A 21,593-nucleotide genomic window follows, 5' to 3' on the forward strand; every position below is an offset into this window, starting at 1 on the left:
AATCCAAAAGTTGTACTTTGGAAATTTATATTTATTAAATAAAAGTTGAAAAAAAAAAGAAAAAGAAAATCACTGCTACCATGCTGACTTGTGGTGAGGCGGTGGATATTGGTGAGATGATCTGCTTTTGTGCCTGATAGAGGATGATTATTGATTTTATGTAAACTTTAACCACAAGACATCATTTACACAACTGTTTTTGCCACCCATTCACAGACTCACTTGCTGAACTCTATCTTTTGGAAAGAGGAAGAAAGGACTGAGTAAAGAGCCATGTTTGGCAGCTGAGAATTTAATTCTGGGAATTTTATTAGGAAATCGTCAAAATCACTGGATTTCACAAGAGGACCCACCAACGCTGCTTGCTTGTTCTGAGCTTCAGCTGTGCTTTCTGGATGGTGAGGTGACAGGGACAGGCTGAGCAAAACAATGTCACGTTCACCAAGACAGCCCTGCTGGCATCCAGTGCCATTTACTCCAAGCCTCTGGGTGCACTGGGATGGACAAAGGTCAGCGCAACAGGGACGGCAACTGTATGGCAGTGTGGCTGGAGAACGTCTCCATACAAACGTCTCTCCTGCATTAGGCAGCAGGCTGAGATGGGCTGGTATAAGGAAGGCCAAGAGTTTAACCAGTATTTGCAGTGGAGACCATACGTGTGCTTCCACGGACACGCTGGGGTGGCGCACGCACGTCTGTGTATGTCAGTGCATAAAATCGCCAGGTTGGCTGAGACTTCAAACGACCATCCAATCTAGCGCATTGCATCACACAGACTCGAAACTCAGAATTTCCAGACAGACAGGAATCCATTCCCGTAGAAAAACTTCCAGGTAAGTCCGTTTCACAACTTTTCTTACAATTCCTTCTCTCTGCTCAGGAAACATTTGTTTATGACTAATACAAATCAGTCAGGAAATATGTGTCTGTGTACATACAAATCAACTTTTAAAAAAGAGATTGCGCTCATATTAAAAACTGAGAGCCATGCCTGGCTCCCTAGGGAAATCTCAACATATGTAAGGCACCGTGCTTGCCTGCTGCTTATTTGTTGGAGCCGAGCTCTTCTGCAGACTTCCGCTGATCATTCGGCGTTAATTTTCCCCTTGAGCTCCCATAATGCTTCATTTACAAGTTTATTACAGCGCCGCATCACGTTCTGCTTTTTATTGTGGTTTGCGTGTGCATAGATGCATGCACATTAGCATCTTACCGGATTAACAGGCTGCTTTAGACGGAAAACAGAGAAGCAAGGATCCACTGAACACTACCCTGGCTTGGGTTCTTTGTAAAACAATTTGAGGAAACTTTAGAGGATCCAGAGTGCCACACGTTTGCTGGACTGGAAGCCTGATAGGTATATGTGGAATTGAAATGAACATTCTGTGTTCAGAAAGTGGGTGCAATAGTCACTGTGGCGTTATCTGCTGTGTCAGAAGACTGAAGCAACCCAAATATCCATTTTCAGACCACTGGCTAAACAATCTGGCACAACTATACAGAGGTACTTCAAAGAGTTCATGCAAAAATGGATTTTAAAGAAATTCATTTTGGTGCAGAACAATTTTGAAATCCATGCACATGGGAATACTTCGAAAAATTAATGGAAAATGTATATTACAAAAAAATGCTATGCATGGAATTCAAATTTTTTTTTACGGCAAAATAAACTTTAATTCCATTTCCAGGAACTTTTTGAAGTACCCTCAGATATTATAATTCTATGCACCTGTTAAAAAGATTGAGACAGATTTATATATACCAATGTGGAATGTGGAACAATCTACAGCATATAGTGTTACTTGAAAAACGTGAGATGCACAATGCTGTGTATGGGGCTGGCGCTGTGACGTAGTAGGTTAATCCTACACCTGCAGCGCCGGCATCCCATATTGGGCATCTATTCTAGTTCCGGCTGCTCCTCTTCTGCTCCAGCTCTCTGGTATGGCCTGAGAAAGCAGTAGAAGATGGCTTAAGTGCTTGGGATCCTGTACCCACGTGGGAAACCCTGAAGAAGCTCCAGGCGCTAGGCATCGGATCAGGCCAGCTCTGGCTGTTGGGGCCATTTATGGGGTGAACCAGCGATGGAACACCTTTCTGTCTCTCCCTCTCATTGTCTGTAACTCTACCTCTTAAATAAATAAATAAAATCTTAAGAAAAGGGAATGTGGGATATGCTAATATTTTTAATAAAATATTTCTAGAAAGATACAAAAGACATTGGTAAGAGTGGCTAATGATCAGGCAGGGAACTGGAGTTAAGGGACAAAGGTATTTGTGGGTTGGTACCTAGCTCTTTTGGGATGAAAGAACTCTATTTGTACAATGTGGCAATTTCTGTGAGGTTACTACTTCCACTGTGGCCAATTTCAATAATGAAGGTTCAACAATAAGCACCCAAAATTCAGTTGGCTGCAGGGAGTAGTTATGAGCCCGTTTTGGAGCACATCACCAGGCACAGGGGTGGGAAGGCAGCCTCCCTCCTGCCGGAGATCCTTTGGTATGATTTTAATGTCTTATGCCACACTTGGGTTGACACCTGAAAATCTAACAATAGCATTTTAAATTTAGAAAAGCCATCATGCTTAGGCTATGTTTCCTTTCTAATGCAGTCTAAGTTTTTCTTCCTTGCAGTCCTTATTCTATCCTGGGCTTGTTCAGTCTTTCTATTCGTGAGAACAACCAGTCCCGTCTCATAGCTAGAAACAACACTTAACAGCAGCCTGTTGCTCTGCAGGCAAGGCGGCCACTTCCGAAGTACGGGAGCTGCAGCGATGGCCAGGCCAGGAAACAGCCACCTCCAGGGAGCAGCTCCAGGGGACGTGGCACACAAGCCCAGCTTCCCAGCTGCTGAGCAAAAGAGGCTCCTCTGCAATGCAGGTGTGACCAGGCCAGACGCATGGCAGGCCCGCTTCTCTGTCTCGTGGGGAGCTGGTTGCAGACCTGCCCCAATGCCCAGTGCCGAGTAAAGCCCCCACAGGTACTGCCAACCCCAGGGATTCCTTCTCACTTTACTCCAGAGGTCGTTCTGCACCCATGCCCAAGTATACCTTGCTTATGACCAGGCTCAATGTGTTTTTAAGAGGTTGTTTCTTGACTTCAATTTCATTCCCCTCTTTGCCTAACCAGCTGTAGCTTATTCTTCAATGTTCAGCTAAAACATTTCTCCTCAGACTGCCAATCTGCAGTCATAAACTCGCATTTCACCCTGCCCTTCTTTGTGACTTATCACATCTCTCATTGTAATTCAACACCTGCCTTCCCCATCAACCGTGCATAACGCCTGCCTCATTTATGAGTGTGTCCCTAAAATGTGCACAGCACCCAGCGCATATGCGGGGACTTCAAAGAAAATGAGATTCAAAGATAAGTTTATTTTAGTGCAAAACATTTTTGAAAGCCCTGCACACCTTTTCCATAATAAGCAATTGTCCACAAACTTCCTGAAGTTCTCTTTGTCCAAGGCACTCAATGCAGCTTGGCTACACGAACTATTGAGATGTACATGGTGACGGAACTTTCCAAAGAAAACATCCAGAGACACTCAGTATAGGGAATACTTTATTTGAAAGATCTTGAGCATTATTTCATCTTTATTTTCCATTAAGGCAGTAACATTCTTCCTTCCTGGAGGCAGACGGGGGAATAATCACCTGAGGCTACAGTAAGCTCAGACTAAAGTCAAAGCGAACCACCATGCATAAAGATGCAGCAGAAATACCAGCTGTGGGTGGGGAGAAGCCACATCTTAGCTCCCTGCACCCACTGACAAGGACAAGAGCCAGTGCAATGCTTTCAACCTGCTTGGAAAAGAGTGGCCAAGTTGCATTACATCCCACCCTTAGAAGATACCTCCCCGAGGAGCCCTTTCTGGGAAACAAAGGAGTCTAGTGTTGGCTTGCATGGAAATTGCTTAATCTATTGGAGCTGCTCACATCCATACTGTTCTTCCGGGTTTCTTTTGGAATAATTTAAATGTCTCTTTATAAGGCAACTCAGCCAGTTCTTATCCAGCATGTATTCATTCTACCTTTGACATCTGGCTAGGCGTGTGTGTATCTGTGCGTGTGTGTGCATGCATGCGTGTGCATGTGGGGTGGGGGAGCTATTTATTGGCACACATTGCCCCCTGGAGGGTTAGGGGTGGCAAAAAAAATCTTTTACAGTAACAACAAAGTAAACATTAATAATAAGGCCTGGCAGCAGTCAGATATTCTGAGCTCTAAGAGAAAATGAAAGCTGAGCAGAATTGCTTTCAAATGTCACCAGATATTTAGCCACACCACAATTACTAGATCTAACACGTGGGGCTAAACCATGGAGAGGCAGCACCATAAACTTACTGATGCTTACGTATAGCCCCATGCTGCCCCCTAGTGGTTCAATGCTCCATTACAGCCTTCTTGGCTTCAACCTTGCACCAGGAGTTGAGACTCTACTTGAGGGCAGAGTATTCAAGATATTAGATCTGGTTTGAGTTTAGATTCTAGAGTTAAAAATCGCTGTTTTATTGGCTGAGATAAAAAGAACCCTTATGACCAGTGAGACTCCAGTCCTGAGGCTTACTTCTACAGGCTGTGAGAGATTCTTAGGACCCAACAGCCTGCCGGATCTGTCACTTGCTCCAAGTACTCAGAGACATGCTTGGCTGGAAGAGAAGGCCACAGAGCAGGCATGGTTCTCAGAGGGGGTGCAGCACAGTCACAGCGAGCTAGGAAGAGAGGCTTCCTATGGCCTAACTCGCAGGCCTCTACTCACAGGCATCAGGACAGGTTTGCTGAGCCCCCTTCCTGGTTCTCGTCTTGAACAAAGGAAAAGGCAGCTGCATTAAATTGGCTTGAGTCTATCCAAATTAATAATATTGAGGCTTCTATCCTTGACTAATAGCAAGAGCAGGAAGACTGCCTGGAAAATAACTTCCTTTTTTCCTTCTAGATTTTCAAAGAAGTAAATAGATCAAGAATTAAAAAAAAATGTTTGTGGAGACTGTGTCTTCTGCAAAGAAGAAAGTACTTTTTGTTAAATACAAAAGAGGCATTATGTTGGCTGAACCAAGATGCGCTTTCTGGAATCTGGTATGTCACCAAGCTGACAATGCCGGAGTGGCGGGCCCCGGTGCTGCCTGGGTGACGGGATTGGGTGTGCTGCCTCTCACCTCGCCCCCCTGGGCCTTACACCCTTTTCATTCCTTTCCCCATGAGACAGGCAAACACCGTCATGACCATTTTGGGGTTCACTTCCACCAGGTCTTCTGGGAGGGCATACACTCTTGCTCCAATTTTTCGGGCCATGGAGATGGCATACCTAAGAAGCAGAAAACAGGACAAGTGAGGACATCCCCAGGATCAGAATTTCAGTCCCTCCGCATGCAGTCAAGACAGAACTCACTGCTGCCAGTCACCAGCCCCTTCCACCTTCGTAAACACACCTTGGCTCAACAAAGTTCCCAGGAGGGTTTTCAGAGTCTGTGGAAATGCATATTATGCAAAAACTATGTATGGATTTCAAATCTGGGGCACCAAGGTAGGCTTACATTCAAATCCCTCTTCTGCATACTTTCTGAGGTTCCTTTGTATGATTTGTCCTTAGAGACCTCCCTAGCTCCTGCCACTTTTGAAACCCATACCGGGAGTGTGTGTTTAGGCTACAGAGCATGGCAGAGAAAAGTCACAGAATTGAACAAAGAGTTGTGCTGGGAAAAGTCTGCAGACGACACTTCAACCTTAGAAACATTTTTATGAGAGAAAAGATGACTAATGCATCTATAACACCTCAACCTTACGCATCAGTTCTTTTATTCCTTTCTTCTTTTTGTTCTCTTATGCATGTGTTTATTTATGGTACTATAGTGTTAGAATAGCTGGAGTTTTACAACCTGTATTTTTTTCACATTAAATTCCCATAGTTGCATCAGAACATTTTTGCTCTATTTACAGGATAAGAAGATTATTTTATTCATTGTAATCTATTTTCAAATGAGCCCTCACTGCTACCTGGCTGTTCTATTACTCACCTAATTCATTATCTAGTGACTGCTTGCAATGGTTACTACAGAGAATCTCACTCCATCCAAGCCCCATTATGTACACTCCTGTGCTCCTAAATATTTTACCACTACTTTGTTTCATAAACTTTTAAGAAGGATTTATTTATTTGAAATGCAGAGCAATAGAGAGATGGGGGTGGGGAGAAAAGAGGGAAAGAGGGCGAGAGGGAGAGAAAGAGAGAGATATCTTCCATCCACTAGTTCACTCTCCAAATGGCTGCAATGGCTGGGGCTAGTCCAGGCGGATACCAGACATCCAGAACTCCCTCTGAGTCTCCCGTGTGGGTGGCAGGGGTCCAAGCACTTGGGCCATCATCTGCTGCCTTTTCTGGGTGCATTAGCAGGGAGCTGGATCAGAAGCAGCACAGCCAAGACTGGGACCGGCACTCTGAGATGGGATGCCAGTGTTACAAGGGATGGCTTAACCAGCTGCACCGCTGCACCACAGCACAGCCCCTGCTGCTGCTTTGATCAAATTATTAAGAGCACCAGGCAGGAGTGCTCCTATTCTTTCTCCTTTTTCTCCTCTCAATAACTTCCTTTATACTAATTATGAGTAAAATCTAATTTTTCCATTTTTAAATATAGAGGGAAGATTGTTTAAAAATCAGAAGGGAGCTTAAAAAAATTCCAATCTTGACACCATAGCTGAACCCTTCTTAGCATTTTTCAAGGTCATTTTCTATCTTGCCTTTGTGGCGAGTGCTTGGGAAGCCTGGGCTCTGAAGTCAGGCACTCAGTCTCAGCTGCACAACTGAACACCTGTAGGACCCAATCACATCTGCGCTCAAGGCTTTTTTGTTTGTTTGTTTCAAAGATCTCTGGGTTTTCTCACGTGTTCTTCCACCTTCTGGAATGCTTTTCTTCTCTCCTGTCCCCATGCACTCCCTCCTTACCTGCCCTTTGAATCCAGCTCACGGCAGGTGCCGAGTACTCTATAGTTCCATTTCCCCCTCCTGTCCCCTCCACAGCACCCTGAACACCTCCTCCCACACCACCCCTCACAGTCTATTGCAGCTGCCATTTAATTACCAGTCTTCTCTCCATTAGACTGTGCTAAACATCAGCCTACCAGAGCACAGGGTCTCTGCTTTCCCAAACTGGGAGCAGAGGGAGGGGCACTGTTGGGATCAGCGCCGGGCACTAGGCACTTGTGACTTGCAGCCCTGTGGTATTATGGGTTAATTGTGTCCCTCTCCAATTCACAGGTAGAATTCCTAACACCCACTGCCTCAGGCTGTGAGCTTACTGGAGGACAGATGGAGCCTCATAGTTAAGATGAAGTCATGTGGAGTAGGGTGGGCCCTAATCCAGTGTGACCAGTGTCCTAAGAGGAAGGATACAGAGAGAGGTAGGATGGCTACATGAAGTCAGAGACGTACAGGGAGAGCCCCGTGTGAAATGGAGCCATGCATCTATCAGCCAAGGGACGCCAAGGATGGCAGCCGTCACAGCAGGAACCAGCCCTGCCAACTTCTTGATTTTACACCTCTGTCCGCTAAGCTTGTGCTGTTTCCAGTCACACAGCATGGGGGGGTGCGTTGTGAGGGCAGCCCCAGGAAACCAACATGGCCACTGGGAGATCAGAGCAGGGCCTGGCCAACCCCGGAGAAGGCCCAGAGGGGAAACATCCTAGGCTTGGCAGGCTCCATTGCAACTGCTCAACTCTGCTTTTGCAGGGAAGACACCGCCCACTGTACACCTGTAGGCACAGTGTTCCAATAAAACTTTATTTACAAAAGCAGCCAACAGGCCAGATCTGGCTCAGAGACTGTGGTCTGCTGGCCCTCTTCTTGGAGAATATCGTTTGGCAGGTGGCCTGAGTGGTGTAGGCGATGCCGGCGGCCCGCAGGCTGGTGAAGACCCTGGCGTTGAACCCCACCCCTGAGCATGCTACGGATATTCATGAAGGAGGCCTGCCAAGAACAAACTTTATTTTGGAAGTCTCATGGATGAGGATTAAGCCATTGGTTTTATCAAACCATACGCTCGCTCATCAGTTCTAAGAATATTCTAGTTCTTTGTCTTGTTTCCATTCCAACACTAGGAGCCCTAAACTGCTATTGGGCCATATCTAAGGTAATGATAAGACTCCAATAAGTCTGGAGAAGAAAAAGCATCAAATGTTGAACATGTTTTCACAAAGGCATGGACATTAGACTTTGCAAGTATCCGGTTGCCAGTTGGGCCCCAGCCCCAATCTCAGGTTGAGGTACCTACTTTGCATTGTTGAGCTTCTCTTCATCATCCAGGTTTTCTGTCTTCAGAAGGTCATAGTTAATGGAACCTGGTTGAATGGCATCGATGAGATCCAGAACAGGGAGACTTGTGCTAATCTTTGGGTCCTACACAGAGGGAAAGGGCAAGAATTACCAGCACATCCCAAAGTTACTTCCCAAAACTCAAAGGAAGCAGTGCTCAGTTCTTTTCCTTATGGACTGCACAGAGCCCAGTCAGCAAATGCTACCAAGTTCCATACAGCTTTCAAATGAAAAACAGTTTCTGCAGGGGCATCTACAGAAAACTCCTTGCCCATGGCAGGGAGTCATTCTCAACCAATGAAAGGAAGAAGTTAGCACAACCAGAAGAAAGCATAAGAACAGAACTAGATTACTGTTTTTTGTTTTTTGTTTTTTTTTTTGGACAGGCAGAGCTAGACAGTGAGAGAGAGAGAGACAGAGAGAAAGGTCTTCCTTCTGTTGGTTCACCCCACAAAATGGCCACCACAGCTGGCACTGAACCGATCTGAAGCCAGGAGCCAGGTGCTTCTCCTGGTTTCCTATGCGGGTGCAGGGCCCCAGGACTTGGGCCATCCTCCACTGCCTTCCTGGGTCACAGCAGAGAGCTGGATTGGAAGAGGAGCAACTGGGACAGAACTGACGCCCCAAGTGGGACTAGAACCCGGGGTGCCGGCGCTGCAGGCGGAGGATTAGCCTAGTGAGCTGTGGCGCCGGCCAGTTGTTTTTTCTTTTAAAGATGTATTTATTTGAAAGGCAGAGAGGCAGAGGTAGAGAGAGATCTTCCAATCCCTGGTTCACTATCCAGCTATGCTGATCCAAAGGCAGGAGCCAGGAGCTCATTCCAGGTCTCCCACGCAGGTGAAGGGGCCCAGGTACTTGGGCCATCTTCCACTGCTTTCCCAGGCCATAGCAGAGAGCTGGATAGAAGTGGAGCAGCTGGAACTCAAACTGGCTCCCATATGGGATGCCATTACTGCAGGCAGCAGCTCTACCCACTACGCCACAGCATCGGCCCTAAGAATACTGACTTAAGTCCCAGTAATTCAGTAGTAAAATAGAGGAGGGAAGATGTTAGGGAAACCCTGTCTCTCTTAAGGGACATCCCAGAGGTGAGTGGCAGGGAAAGTGATGAGGGTGCAGGTGGACAGGAGCTTCCAAGGATTCCCACTTCTTGAAGACCTCATGGAAAGAGATGAGCTCTTGCCCAGGAGACAGTAACAGCAATTGTGTGACACATGCAATAACAGTAATGCATATATGGATGCCTCACAGTGTGGTCAACACTCTCTCCTAAGTTCTTACTTGATTAAGTGGAGGCATCACATTTTTATTTTTTTTTTAACTCTTGGCTCAAAGTTTTTCAACTTAACTTATTTTAAATTGATATATTAAATCATATGTATGAGTGTTTATCATGCATAACATAATGTTTTAAAGTCTATGTACATGGTAGAATGGTTAAATTTAGTTGATTAGCAAAGGAATTACATAGTTATCATTTTCATAATATTTTATTTATTCATTTATTTGAACAGAAGACTGACAGAAAGAGGCAGGGAGGGAGAGGGAGAAGGGGAGAAAGAGGGAGAAGGGGAGTGAAGAGAGAGAGAGAGGGAGAAGGAGGGAGAGAGGGAGAGAGGGAGAGAGGGAGAGAGGGAGAGAGGGAGAGAGGGAGAGAGGGAGAGAGGGAGAAGGAGAGGGAGAGGGAGAGAATCTTCTATCTGCTGGTTCACCAGCTGATGCTGGACCAGACTGAAGTCAGGGGCAGGAACTCCATCTGGAGTTCCTAAGAACTTGGACCATCATCTGCTGCTTCCCAGGATATACGTTAGTAGGAAGCTGAACTGGAGTTGAGGCTGGATCCCAGGCACTCTGAAATGGATGTCCCAAGTGGCAGCTAAACTGGCTGCAGCACAATGACTGCCCACATAGTTATCGTTGTCGTGGTGAGAACACCACATGCACACCTAATCTTAACGTACAGATGAGTAGAAGGAGTTTCTGCTGCTAAGAATAAAGTTGGGATTTGAACTTGAAATTCTGACTTCAGATCCTGGGCTCGCTCTTGGGTGTGTGAAAACATTCTGATGTTCACACCAAGGCTGCGAATGCTCCCACAAAACAAATGCACAGAACTCTGCACCATCTCTGCTCTTCTCCCACTGCTCCAAAAGAGGGCACAGTCTGGGGACCTGCAGGTGCAGCCATGAGTCACCATCGCAGACAGTGAAGTCCAACAGCCTCGTGTGCAAGGGTCCAAATCAGAATAAATTCCAAGCAAGAAACAGGACTTAGGACTCCTGAAGAAGCTAGTTCCCTAGCATCTATCTTCCTGTAGGAGGTTTTAAAAGCACAACAGGTCCATTTTTATTTACTCTCCAGTAATAAAAGGACCACCATAAAATTAAAATCAGTAGAGCCTCACAACAGAGTTTCCATCATTAGCCAAGGCTTCTATTGCCACAGAACTTGTTGGTGAAGACTCACAAGGGGTTCTCATACAGAAATCAACAAATGACAAACGCTGGCGAGGATTTGGGGAAAAAGGTGCCCTGGTCCACTGCTGATGGGAATGTAAACTGGTGCAGGCACTGTGGAAGACAGTGTGGAGATACCTCAGAAATCTGAATATAGACCTACCATGTGATCCAGCCATCCCACTCCTGGGAATTTACCCAAACCAAAAGAAATCAGTATCTGAAAGAGTTATCTGTACACCATGTTCACTGCAGCACAATTCATAATAGCTACAATATGGAATCACCTAGATGTCCATCAACTGTTGACTGGATAAAGAAATTATGATATATACACACAATGGAGTACTACTCAGCTCTAAAAAAAAAAAAATGAAATTCTGTCTTTTGCAACAAGATAATGGCAGCTGGAAACGATTATACTTAGTGAAATAAGCCAACCCCCAAAAGACAGATGTCAAGTGTTTTCCCTGATCTGAGGTAGCTAATAGAATACCTGAAATGTAATTTACTGGAGTGAAATGGACATCTTGAGATTCGACAATTGTTACAGCCCTTGTCTCTTCTGTTGAGGAACAGTAATTTTTTTCTCTTCGTATTATTTGTTGAACTCTTTTACTTAGCATAGGGCTAACTATATGATTATTAAGTAAGCTGAAAATAGATCTTTGTAAAAATTAAGAATGGAGGGGCCGGCGCCGTGGCTCACTTGGTTAATCCTCCACCTGCGGCAACGGCATCCCATATGGGCACCAGGTTCTGGTCCCAATTGCTCCTCTTCTGGTCCAGCTCTCTGCTATGGCCCAGGAGTGCAGTGGAGGATGGCCCAGGTGCTTGGGCCCTGCACCCGCATGTGAGACCAGGAGAAGCACCTGGCTCCTGGCTTCGGATCAGCTCAGTGCTGGCCGTAGTGGCCATTTGGGGGGTGGTGAACCAACAGAAGGAAGACCTTTCTCTCTGTCTCTCTCTCTGTCTATAACTTTACCTGTCAAATAAAAAAAAAATTAAGAATGGGAATGGGAGAGGGAGGAGGAAGAAAGGTTGGAGCATGGGAGGGAGGGAGGGTAGAGAGGGAAGTGTCACTATGTTCCAAAATCTGTATATATGAAATACATGAAACTTGTATAACTTAAATAAAATTTAAAAAAATAAAGTAAGCAAAAGGAATAAAAAGAAAAACAAAATTAAAAAATTAAAAAAAAAACTCACAAGGAAAGTAAATGGAAAGATTCAAGTTCTGTTTCCTTCCTGCTCTTGGCCCACAGTCTTGTAGAGGTGCTGATGAGCTGAGAATAGTCATCAACTGGCCGAAGCAGATAAGGAGGGGGCCAGGATGATTTCCAAAATGGTGACTCCAGAGTGGTACTGTGCATGGGCATTTGGCCTAGCATTGAAGAAACCCACGTTCCATACTGGAGTGCCCGAGTTCAAGTTCTGGCTGCAGCTCCCAATCCCAGCTTCCTGGGAAGCAGCAGATGACGGCTCCAGTGGTGGGGGTCCTGCCACCCACGTGGGGGACCTGGGTTGAATTCTGGATTTGGCCTGGTTCAGCCTGAGCCACTGTGGACATCTGGGGAGTGAACCAGCAGATGGGAGTTTTTTGTCTATCTCTGTCCCTGTCTGTCCTGCTGCCTCCCCAATAACAGGAGGTTTCTGCTCACTTCAGTCACCAGCCTCAACTCCACTGTGCAGACCAAACAGTGGGCCAGTGGCAGGGGTGAGCAGAAGTGGCTGTCATCTGTGACAAGCTCACAGCAGGTGGACAGTCCTTGTACAGCCTACTCAGACCTCTCTTCCTGGTTTTTTCCCTTGATTTTAAAACAGAGAATTGATATCATGTCAAACTGCTCCCAGCAACCCTGTTAACACACCTGCAAAGGGTTCCCTCCTCCAACTCACATCCTGACCTTTAAACTAGAGAAACGTAGTTATGACAACACAGACATTAGTATAATAAGGATCAAGTGCACAGGTCCCTTGAGGAAGAAGCCAGATAATGTATGAAACATGAGTTAAGAAATTTAATAAAATATAATGCTGTTATTAATAGAAATGGGATTTGGATACAAGTACACAATTGCTTTTTTAAACAAAATCACATGGGAGATGTTTTAATATGCTGCATTTTACCATTATAATGTTAAAATCTGAAACATGAAGGTATGCATTTTTAAAAAATATTTACATTTTGAGTTAGTTTGAAAGAACAAATGCCTAAAATGATGTCTATAAAATGACAAGAACAAGAAATTTGTCAGTGAAATGGCTGATGAACATCAAAACAATAATGGGGCATTTAAACAAAATCAAAATGGGAGGGGGAGCTCCATATGCCTGGCCTCGAAGGTCACGTCCACACGTAAAGAAGACAATAAAGATGAGCACAGAGCTCTGGTGCCTCCAGTGAGAGACTAAGGCGTTTACCTTGAAACTAGAGATGGACGAGCTTTTCTCCGCCTCCTTCAACGTTTCATTCACCCAGTTGACAATAATGTCATCGTTGACCTTCTGCCCACCACCAATTTCTTCAAGGATGTTCAGTGTGTACCTGAGCAAAATCAAGAATGACTTCTGGAGAAAAGTTGCCAAAGAATTTCATGTAACAAAAAGTAGCCAAGGGTAGAAATTTTATTTTCCTTCAAGCTATGTCATACAAGTATAGATATATTGGATGCTGTTATAATGGAAGAAAAAAAGAAAACTTAATAACTAAATAAATCTTTTTAAAGAAGAATGTAAAGTGATATTATTTCTTTTAAAAAATAAAATGTAAATTTATAGTTGTTACAAAGAAATGCAAAGCGAATACCTGCTTCTTGACTTTTTTTTTTTTTTTTTTTGACAGGCAGAGTGGATAGTGAGAGAGAGACACAGAGAGAGAAAGGTCTTCCTTTGCCATTGGTTCACCTTCCAATGGCCGCCGTGGCCGGTGCACCGCACTGGCAGGAGCCAGGTACTTATCCTGGTCTCCCATGGGGTGCAGGGCCCAAGGACTTGGGCCATCCTCCACTGCACTCCCTGGCCACAGCAGAGAGCTGGCCTGGAAGAGGGGCAACCAGGACAGAATCCGGCGCCCAGACCGGGACTAGAACCCAGTGTGCCGGCGCCGCAGGTGGAGGATTAGCCTATTGAGCCACGGTGCCGGCCAAATACCTGCTTCTAAGCATGGTCATTGCTGAGACAGGAAGAGAAAGCAGAAGAGATGTGAAGAAAGGAAACGAAAAGCAAAGGATTGCAACCATTGACTACTCAGTGTTAGAAAAGTCCCAGTAGCTGGGGCTGTCGCTGTGGTGCAGTAGGTTAAAGCCCTAGCCTGTATCCCTGGCATCCAAAATGGGCACCGGTTCTAGTCCTGGTTGCTCCTCTTCCAGTTCAGCTCTCTGCTATGGCCTGGGAAAGCAGTAGAAGATGGCCCAAGTCCTTGGGCCCCTGCACCCATGTGGGAGACCCGGAAGAAGCTCCTGGCCCCTGGCTTCAGATCGGTGCAGCTCCAGCCGTTGTGGTCATTTGGCGAGTGAATTAGCGGAATGGAAGATTTCTCTCTCTCTGACTCTACCTCTCTCTGTAACTCTGTCTTTCAAATAAATAAAGTAATTCTTTAAAAAAAAGTCTCAGTAGCCAACATGATGAAGTAGAAAAGAGCTTCTTTCTTATACCACTGAAGTAGAAATGTTAGTAAGACAGTGACCAAAGGTAATATCTAGTCTAGGGGTAAGAGTCACCTTGGATACTGACTTAGGAGAACTGGTTGGGTTTTTCATGTGGCGGGGCCAGGGAAGTACGCATTTATTAAGAAGATGCTTCTAGTCCTTGCAATTCTGTGAAGCAGAGAAGAATCACCATTCCCTAAAGCTGCCTCCGTCTGAAAGGGAAGAAAGCCAGGCAGTGGAACAACACTCAGGTGTGGTGACCTCCTGACCAGGTTTGCAGGACGAGGTCAAGTGACACATGTGAGGCCTTCAGGGCTAGGATTACAGAGTGCTTCTCAAAGGAAACTCAAGAGTCCTGAGATTAAATCTCCCCCAGCAGGGCTGACCTGAATGAGGTCACCTCCACCTGGGTGTCTCAGGATTTCGCTTACATAATCTGTGGAGTGTGGATCTTTTCCAGTCCCTACTTCCGTACAAAGCACAATTCTCCCACGATTTTCCACATGGTTTGCAAGTTTAACCTCAAATAAGAAAGATGCCCTTCCTTTGTTAAGATTAAAGAACCTTCCTTTCCTAGTAGATAGGGAGGAAATGGCTTTTGCAATTTTATATAATAAAAAAATCCCGTTTACCAGGGCCACAGTTGTGGCATAGTAAGTTAAGCTTGTGACACTGGCATCCCATATCTGAGTGCCAGTTTGAACCCTGGCTGTTTTGCTTCCAATCTAGCTCCCTGCTAATGCTCCTGGGAAGTCAGAAGATGGTGGCCCAAGTAATTGGGACCCTACCACCCATGAGCGCGCGCGCGCTCTCTCTCTCTCTCGCGCTCTCTCTCTCTCTCTCTCTCTCCATCTCCTACCCCCTCATCACTCTGCTTTTTAAATAATACATACTTATTCTTTAAAGAAATGACATTTAGCACACTGGCAGTAACATCCTCTCAATGGTTCCTCCCCACATCTCCCTCCAATCAGCTGGCTCTTCATCCTTCTGCGTCTCCTCTTCACAGAACTTCCTGCCCACAGTACAGTTCTGGTCATGTCATCTCCAGTGACTCCATGGCCCAAGGAAGGCCATTCAATGCCTGAGCGGCCACAGGAAGCCCTTCACAATTTGACTCAAAGGCTTTTTCCAGTGTGTCTCCCATTTCCTTCTCCCCTTCCCTCTTCCTTGCCCAGCCCCATCTCTCTCTCTCTCTCTCTCTCTGTCTCTCTGTGTGTGTGTGTGTGTGTGTGTGTCTCTCTGTCTCTCTCTCTCACACACACACACATACACATTCCACTACATAGAACCATTGGCAGCTCCCTGGCCACACCCTGCCCTCCCCGCCTCCCCAGCCTCCTACTTCCAAGTCTTCCATTCTCTCTGCCTGGGCTGCCTTACCCCTAAAGTGAATTTCTAATGCTTTGAACAATTCCCAGCTCAGGGATCACCTTGTTAAGCCACATACTCTATTACTGTCACATCTGCCTCATGCCTGTTCCCCAGAACTTTTGGTGGACTTGTTGTCACCGTGTCCCCTCGGACAGGGCCCCACGGACTCTGTTCATCATGGTGTTCCATGAGTCAGCAGAACGCCCAGTGCCTTCTGGGCATAAGTAATGAAAATGCAGAGTCAGGAAAAATTAATAGAGCACCTTTCTCCCAGGGAAAGCAAGAAGGTAGCATAGATGAGAACGCTTAATTGGAGCTCAGAGATGAGGCCAAAATGCTAAGGAGTAATCAGCTCAAATGAGATAAATCCTCGGTGAATTTTCAAAATATTCCTAGTTTGAAAAAGACTCTACAGTTGATCTGTGCACAAAGATTATGACTTTAGGGTAACGGGCTTCTTGTTTCCTGATAGCATGGGTATTAAGCTATTAGTCTTTACCATAACATTTAAGAATTTGTCTTCTCATAAGAAATGGTAGGCCAGTGCTTGCTTCTCTAGGTCCTCTCTCTGTAATCTGATAGACTTAAGTTTAATCACCAGCAGTTTTCCTTGAACTTGGGCTGTAATGCTCTGCTTTGTTGACAGGGTTGAGGGAAATGAAGCAACTTGAGCTAGGAACTGAACAGTATGGAGGGGATTCCACCATTATACAAAAGGCCATCCCTAGAGACTGGTGCTGTGGCATAACAGGTTAAGCATAGTGGTGCCAGCATCCCATATGGACGCTGGTTCGAGTTCTGGCTGCTCCACTTTTGATCCAGCTCCCTACTAATGTGCCTGGGAAAGCAAAGGAAGATGGCCCAAGTCTTTGGGTCCCTGAACCCATGTGGGATACTCAGAAGCTGCTCCTGGCTCCTGTCTTCAGATCAGCCTAGCACTAGCCATTGCAGCCATTTGGTAAGTGAACCAGTGGATGGAAGACCTCTCTCGGTCTCATCTTCTCTCTGTCTGTAACTCTGCCTCTTAAATAAATAAATAAATCTTTAAAAAAAGGCCATCCATGAAAATAAAGCAGCCACCACAAAGCAGGGCCCCTTGTAGAGAGGTGTAGACACCTGCGAGGCAGCCTGCTGTACTCTGGAGTTTAAGAACAGTCCCTCACAGTAGCACAGTATTCTGGGGAACACCAAGGCAGATGCAGAGGTTCACAGGAATGTGAACCTTATACATTCCATTGAAAACAAATAGAATAATGGATGGAAATAGGTTTGAGCTACAACCCTAGACAGTCCACTAAGCAACTCCTCAACTAAATGTTCATTCAAAATTTAAAACAAAAACAAGTTTGGACTTTGTTGATCTATATTTCTCCTTGTGACATAATCACTGTATATCACCAGACCTGTTTGGGGACAACTGTGCCATTAAATGGAGCCCCTAGACAAGATCTCAGTGTTACTGGCATTTGTGAAATGTGCTACACTGAAAAATCCTTTGTTCAAAATGAAATGGCACCGTGAGACCCAGTGCCAGCCAGGCCCACCTTCAACAAAAGGGGACTGATGAGGGGCTACAGAAGCAGTGATTACTGTTTGCTTCCCTGCCTCCCAACATGTGTTTTATTTCTCTAGCATTTGGCATGGCGCTAACAAGCAACTCTGCTGCCTCCACTATCTGTAGCCTGTTTGAGGTGGAGTGAGTACACTCACTTGCCTGTCTCAGACTCATCTCCTTTGCTTGGGTCTGGCCATCATTTTCATTGGCTGACAGCCTGCTTGTGCCCCAAGTTGATGAAGGCACTTTAAAAAGTATGTGGAAAGATGGAATTAAACAATAATGTACATTTTCCACGGACTTTTTGAAGACACTTCATATACTCACACTACTGCCAGTTCTCTAACCTGAGAATGATCTCCAGGCTTGCTGATGGGATAAGAGGGATGTAAGCCCCCAACTAATATTTGTTCCTGGGGGGAAAATGACACACCATTTATATTCTGAGTAAATGAACAATTAAGCTTGGACTGGCTGTGAATTTAATAGGTATGTTAATATGTGGCACACAGAGGAAAAAGAAAAATAATCCCTTCATTTCTTCTGGTTTCATTTACATAATTACTAGTCATTTCTTCTCCTCTAGCAATGAAGTTTTTCTCTGACCACTTTCTTATTCTGACAATTCTGGTGTAGTAAACACTCATGAGAAATATGATCTATCAATCAGGTGCAGGCAGCAGTAACATATATCAATACTAGCCCCAAAGTAGGGCTCTGGGCCACATTTTTATAAGATTTCCAGAACAAAGATCATAATACAAAATGATTTCCAGATATTATGAAATTTACAAGTGAATAGAGTTGGCCTGATTTTCTTTTTTGGCATTAAATAGAATATACCAAAGATTATTTTGTAGTATAATCTGTGAATGAATATAACTGTTACAACTAAAAGGACTGTCGTTTTGAGTTTTGAAGCAATCAGAACTGAAAGCCAATCTATTAAGAATTAAATCCACTGCTTCCTGGGCTTTTGGCTAAGAAAAAAAATGTAAAGCCATGTGTGAAATACAATAAATATAAGTAGTTTCTGGAAATACACTGGTGAGAATGGGTATTAGTAACTACCAGTGATGCTCCAGATACATGCAGTAAAATAGAAGATAGAGTTGGCATTTCTGTAGTTCTGGAGTTTTCTACGCCAGAGGAGTCTTAAGACATCTGCCTCCATCATGAAGAGACTTTGTTTTAGAACTGAGTAAAGGGGTTCTGCCTGTGATAAAGCAAATGTAAATCAGGTCAAATCTATTATGATCACTGCTGATTCTCCTATCTCCCCTGCAAACACTAACATAATTATATCGAGAACCAATCATGAATATTAGAATCTGTAGACAGAGGCCTTGGAATAAAGCTAAGGCACCTAAGGATACTGCAAATCTTGTCTTTGCCATGACCTTGTTAGACAGAATGAAATGAGACATGTGGTTTCAGGGGCATCCTTCCAGGTATAAACATAAATTAAGTTATACTAATAAACTCCAATGGAGATATGTGAATTTTTGCCTGGTCAGAACTATCAGCGCAGGGGAAACAGAAAACATTTAAAAGTAATCTATTTCTCTAAAATCTTACCAGGCTCATGCTTCTTTACCAAAAACCGTTTATTTATCTTACAATATATTTTATCATATACAACATTATACACTATTATTTAACTAACATCACCATACAGTTCTTACATTAAACAAATGTATATGCAACTCCAAAAGTTATCAAAAGGTCCCTATTAAATAATAACTCTATATTAAAGCTTTGATAAAGATGAACTTTAATAGAGAACATTAAAGTCCATATTAAAGGAATTTCTTTTTTTTTTTTTTTTTTTTGACAGGCAGAGTGGACAGTGAGAGAGAGAGACAGAGAGAAAGGTCTTCCTTTGCCGTTGGTTCACCCTCCAATGGCCGCCGCTGCAGCCGGCGCACCGCGCTGATCCGATGGCAGGAGCCAGGATCCAGGTGCTTTTCCTGGTCTCCCATGGGGTGCAGGGCCCAAGCACCTGGGCCATCCTCCACTGCACTCCCTGGCCATAGCAGAGAGCTGGCCTGGAAGAGGGGCAACCGGGACAGAATCCGGCGCCCCGACCGGGACTAGAACCCGGTGTGCCGGCGCCGCAAGGTGGAGGATTAGCCTATTGAGCCACGGCGCCGGCTATATTAAAGGAATTTCTACTTCTGGAGTAACAGGAACCAGATCAAAATACCCAAAACACAATGACAAACATTTGCAACATTTTTGTTCAGGCACTGGACAACAGGAAGTATAGGACAGTGGGAAGACAGAAGAAAGAGAAACAAGAGGAGCCAGATATTGTCCCAGCAGGGAGAGAGTTTCCGGGCTGCTGTACAGGGAGAGAAAACCCAAACAGCACAGCCACGCCCCCTTAATTGAGGAGGAATGAACAGCACAGCCATGCCCCCTGAATTGAGGGGGAATGCAAAGAAGCCAAGAGGTCTAGAGTCTGTGGGAGAGAATACTAGAAAAGAGAGAAAAGAATCATCTAGATAATCTGGAAATAAAGTTCCAGAGTCATCTTGCATGGCTTCCTTCAGTGCATGCATGTGAAGACACCACTGGAGGCTGGAGAAGGAGCCCTCAGCAACAGACAGGGCAATGCCCGGAGATCACGCAGGGCTCAAAATGATTTGGTTCCCACCAGCTGGTGCAGAGAATGTTCATAATACAGAACTCAGAAAGGTAGTATCTCAGTGCTAAGAGGCAAAATGAGGTCCACACTAATTAAACTTAACATAAGCCTCAAAAGGATCAAGCTGTATTTAAGCGACTTAATTTCATAGGATAAATTGAAGAATTTTTAAATACAGAATTCTTAAATACAGAAATACCCAGTACTCAGCTAGGTACAATTCATAATATCTGGCAACAACAAAAAATTAGCAGCATACAAAGAAGCCAGAAATTATTACTCCTAATAAATATATAAAGAAATTAAAAGAAATAGATCCAGAAATAACAGTAATTACAATTCTATTCTCTATATTGAAGAACATGGTAGAGGAAAGGAGAAACATGGGAGTTATGAAAAAGACTCAAAATTTCTAGACATGTAGTATAGAAATAAAAGAATATAGGCACTGTTTGGGGTTAGTGAAACATTAGAAACTATAGAAATGGGAGGGAGAGATTACTGAACTAGAAGACACACAGTACAAATTATCCAAAAGGAAACACAGAAATCATGAATCCTAGGGGAAATAAGTTCAGGACCAAGTTTAGTAACAGAACACACACACTCAGCGTCACCCGGAACAGGGGTGTGTGGGGTACACAACATAGATTTGAAGCAATGAAAGCCAAAAGGTTTTCAACTTTGGTGGAAATAAACATGCACGTCCGATAAGCTCAGCAATCCTCAAGCACAAGAAATACCACCACCTGTCACAATCAAAAGTTTAAAACTAGCGATAAAACTGTATCTTACAAGCAGTCAGAAATAAAAACACATATTAGATACAGAAGAACAGAGAAGAGAATGACAATGGACTTTTTGTTGGAAATAATGCAGGCCAGAAAACTGAAAGATATCATTAAGTTAATGAAAGCAAAAAACATTAACCTACAATTACACACTCAGAGAGAGTATCTTTCAAAATGAAAAAGAAATAGACTTTTTCTGACATATAGAAGCTGACATAATTCATCACCTACAGAGCTACGCTATTAGAGGTATTTCAGGTAGAAGAAAAATGACACCAGATGGAAATCTGTGTCTATACAATGGAAGCATGTGCACCACCAATGATAACTATAAATACAACGTAATTTTCCCTTATTTTAAATCCCTTTGAAAGGTAGTAGACTGCTATTTACATAAATCGGTAAAAGAAAATGGATGCAAAAAGATATTCCATGCTACCCACTAACCAATAGGAAACTGAAGTTGTTACACTAATATCAGAGAAAGCAGATTTCAGGGGCAGAAATATGGCATCAAAAATGCTCGCATCCCACACTGAAGCGCCTGGGTCTGATTCCAGGCTCCAGCTCCTGAATCCAGCTCCCTTTCAATGCAGACCACGGAGGGCAGCAGGTGGTATCTCCAGTGTCTGGGTCCCTGACACCCTTTTGGGAATGAGTTCCTGGATCCCAGCTTCGGCCTGGCCCAGTCCTGGCTACTGTGGGAATCTGAGGAGTGACTCAGTGGATGGGAGCTCTCTTTGTCTGTCTGTCTGTCTTTCTGCCTCTTGAATAGAAAAATAAAAAGAGAAAAAAGCAGGTTTCAGAGGG

General features: G+C 44.4%; 1 protein-coding gene and 1 long non-coding RNA gene across 6 annotated transcripts in view; one reads left to right on the top strand and one right to left on the bottom strand.

The window, feature by feature from the left end:
- The first annotated feature begins 268 nt into the window (after positions 1 to 268).
- On the top strand, positions 269 to 2,166 carry LOC138843798 (uncharacterized). The gene is made up of 2 exons (XR_011378797.2): positions 269 to 833; positions 1,910 to 2,166. It is a non-coding gene; the product is annotated as an uncharacterized LOC138843798 (long non-coding RNA).
- Positions 2,167 to 3,548: 1,382 nt separating this feature from the next.
- LCP1 (lymphocyte cytosolic protein 1) overlaps positions 3,549 to 21,593 on the bottom strand; it is a 58,057-nt gene continuing 40,012 nt past the window's right edge. For 4 of the 5 annotated variants that reach the window (XM_089303664.1, XM_089303663.1, XM_089303667.1 and 1 more), the window contains 3 exons: positions 13,188 to 13,311; positions 8,267 to 8,391; positions 3,549 to 5,304 (listed from right to left, as the gene is read on the bottom strand). In XM_089303664.1, coding sequence (XP_089159790.1) covers positions 5,172 to 5,304; positions 8,267 to 8,391; positions 13,188 to 13,311 — 382 coding nt within the window. In that variant the 3' untranslated portion in view covers positions 3,549 to 5,171. Of the gene's footprint in view, positions 5,305 to 8,266; positions 8,392 to 13,187; positions 21,550 to 21,593 lie in introns of those variants that run through there. The other variant, XM_089303665.1, reaches the window with a different exon arrangement.

This window comes from Oryctolagus cuniculus, chromosome 9, assembly GCF_051225735.1.
Source record: "Oryctolagus cuniculus isolate XC-2025 breed Fujian yellow rabbit chromosome 9, ASM5122573v1, whole genome shotgun sequence".
Classification (NCBI taxonomy): Eukaryota; Metazoa; Chordata; class Mammalia; order Lagomorpha; family Leporidae; genus Oryctolagus; species Oryctolagus cuniculus.